At 37.5% G+C, this 2,018-nt stretch overlaps 2 protein-coding genes across 3 annotated transcripts in view; one reads left to right on the forward strand and one right to left on the reverse strand.

The window, feature by feature from the left end:
• LOC107756074 (lathosterol oxidase-like) overlaps positions 1-788 on the reverse strand; it is a 3,812-nt gene extending 3,024 nt beyond the window's left edge. Inside the window, exons 1-2 of one of the 2 annotated variants that reach the window (XM_016573047.1) lie at positions 724-764; positions 239-477 (exon numbers count right to left, since the gene is read on the reverse strand). In XM_016573047.1, coding sequence (XP_016428533.1) covers positions 239-448 — 210 coding nt within the window. In that variant the 5' untranslated portion in view covers positions 449-477; positions 724-764. Of the gene's footprint in view, positions 1-238; positions 478-723 lie in introns of both variants that reach the window. The other variant, XM_016573046.1, reaches the window with a different exon arrangement.
• Positions 789-1,291: 503 nt separating this feature from the next.
• The window catches only part of LOC107756075 (anaphase-promoting complex subunit 13-like), a 4,175-nt gene continuing 3,448 nt past the window's right edge, over positions 1,292-2,018 (forward strand). Inside the window, exons 1-2 of the mRNA XM_016573048.1 lie at positions 1,292-1,525; positions 1,662-1,767. Coding sequence (XP_016428534.1) covers positions 1,467-1,525; positions 1,662-1,767 — 165 coding nt within the window. The 5' untranslated portion in view covers positions 1,292-1,466. The remainder of the gene's footprint in view (positions 1,526-1,661; positions 1,768-2,018) is intronic.

Genomic DNA, 2,018 nt, shown 5'->3' on the forward strand with positions numbered 1-2,018 from the left:
AAAAATTAAGTTTTTATATATTTACGGTAGGAAATTAACTAAATATCTTCATGGAACATGATCTTTACTTAATGTCCTAATGATTTTTGGCATAAAAGAAAAATCAATAATTCTGACCCATGCAATGTATTTGTGGCTATTGCTACAAATATACCCCAGCGACTTAAGACTGGTTTTGTGGTCCAGGGTCACATATACTCCTTTTAAAGACTGTAGATTGCTAGATGGAGAAACAAACCTCCAAAAATTGAGGGTGTTGCATTAATTTGTGGTCAAAAATGAAGAAGTAGCTCAAAGCACCCAGGCCTAGATATAAGATCGCAGCACCCAGGTTGGTGACCACCATCAAGCCGATGATCTGCCGCAGAGGCTCGTCCTCCGGCCATGATGAGGGATACACGTATGGAGTGAAGAAGTAATAATCTGCAACGTTGAGCACAAGGTCCATCTTTGACTCTAGGAGTTGGACACAAGTGTCTAAAATGTAAATGAACAAAAAGGCCTTTAAATAATTCACTTAATCATCACTGCCATATTCTAACAAACACTGAAAATACTACAAACACTCCAGTGCACTTATATTGTAAATATTAACCTTTGTACTTTTCTAAGACAAATTGAATCAGAAAAAGTGCAAACAGAATGAATGCAGAGCATTATTGTTGATAATACATATTCATGTCTGAAACCAAATGCTGTAATTGTAGGAAACAATCAGCTCACCTGTAAAGGTGCTTTTGAAGACACACCAGAAGAGAAAATACGTGAGGTTAAAAGCCTCACAGAGACCGTCCTTCTGCTCTCGCTGTAGAAACTCAAACGGACGCAGCCAATAGCGGCTCACTTCCTCACATTCTTGACATCTCATTGGACAGATGCGAGATCTGGTCGTGGCGTTAGTGATAGGAGGTCCAACTATATTCTGCGACTCGGTTCTTTTGAACAGTTCGTCTAGAAGAACCGGTTAAAAACAGATTCAATGATTCTTTGATGTCGTTACGTATAATTGTATCATCACGAAGCGCACATCTTGTTCTTTGTGACTTTCTCGATTGGCTTTTATTATTAATTATTGTTATTGTATTTAAATCTGCCTCAGTTCAGTTTGTTATAGACATAATTCAGTCATTTAGAAAATAAATATAATTGATATTTCCAATAGGCTAAACAACTCTCAATTAATTTCCATCTGAAATGTTTTTGTTCGTTTTAGTAAAACCAACTCTGCATAGAGCTGTAACAATTTGTGAACGATTCAATTAGACGTGGTTTGTGAACCGGTTGAAAAGAATCAATGAAAAGGTCCGTTCACAAACCGTACACCTCTGTATGGCGTTAACTTACAGATGAATCATAGTCTGTTAAAGAAACATTGTGATTACTCAGTTTCATTAATCTAAGCACATCGGCTCGACTATGTTGTAGAAAAATAGTTATGTAGGCAGAAAAGGTCCAAGGAATAGGAGATGTCGTCATCAGAGAGCGACATAACAACAAACGGCAGCGCTGGGCAGAAGACTGCACGGGTCTGTATTATTACTTTTACTAAGATCGTTTAATAGCTTTCATAATAAGAGTACTTTTATGAAATCCATGCACTGCATAACTTACGATGGATAGAGTGTTTCAACGTAGTTTGATCTTTTGACTGTGTACCGAAGTCTGATCATGGACAGTGAAGTGCAGAGAGATGGAAGAGTTCTCGATCTCACAGATGATGCCTGGAGAGAAGACAGACTGCCATATGAGGATGTCACAATCCCACTGGTAAAACTTCACATCTACAGTTTTGATATGTGCATTTCGAATTACGTACGTTAAAATGTATTATCTTAAAGCTGCAGTCCGTAACTTTTTTTTGGTTAAAAATGATCCGAAATCAATATTTGAGCAAGTACATAACCAGCCAGTGTTCAAAACTATCGCCTTACTTTAGCCCGATTCACAACGGTTATCTTATAATAATGTATTTTTAATTTGAGTGGTACTGGTAGGTTTTCGCGGGAAATTCGAGCATG

Source organism: Sinocyclocheilus rhinocerous, unplaced genomic scaffold (genome assembly GCF_001515625.1).
Source record: "Sinocyclocheilus rhinocerous isolate Xijiao unplaced genomic scaffold, SAMN03320098_v1.1 scaffold682, whole genome shotgun sequence".
NCBI lineage: Eukaryota > Metazoa > Chordata > Actinopteri > Cypriniformes > Cyprinidae > Sinocyclocheilus > Sinocyclocheilus rhinocerous.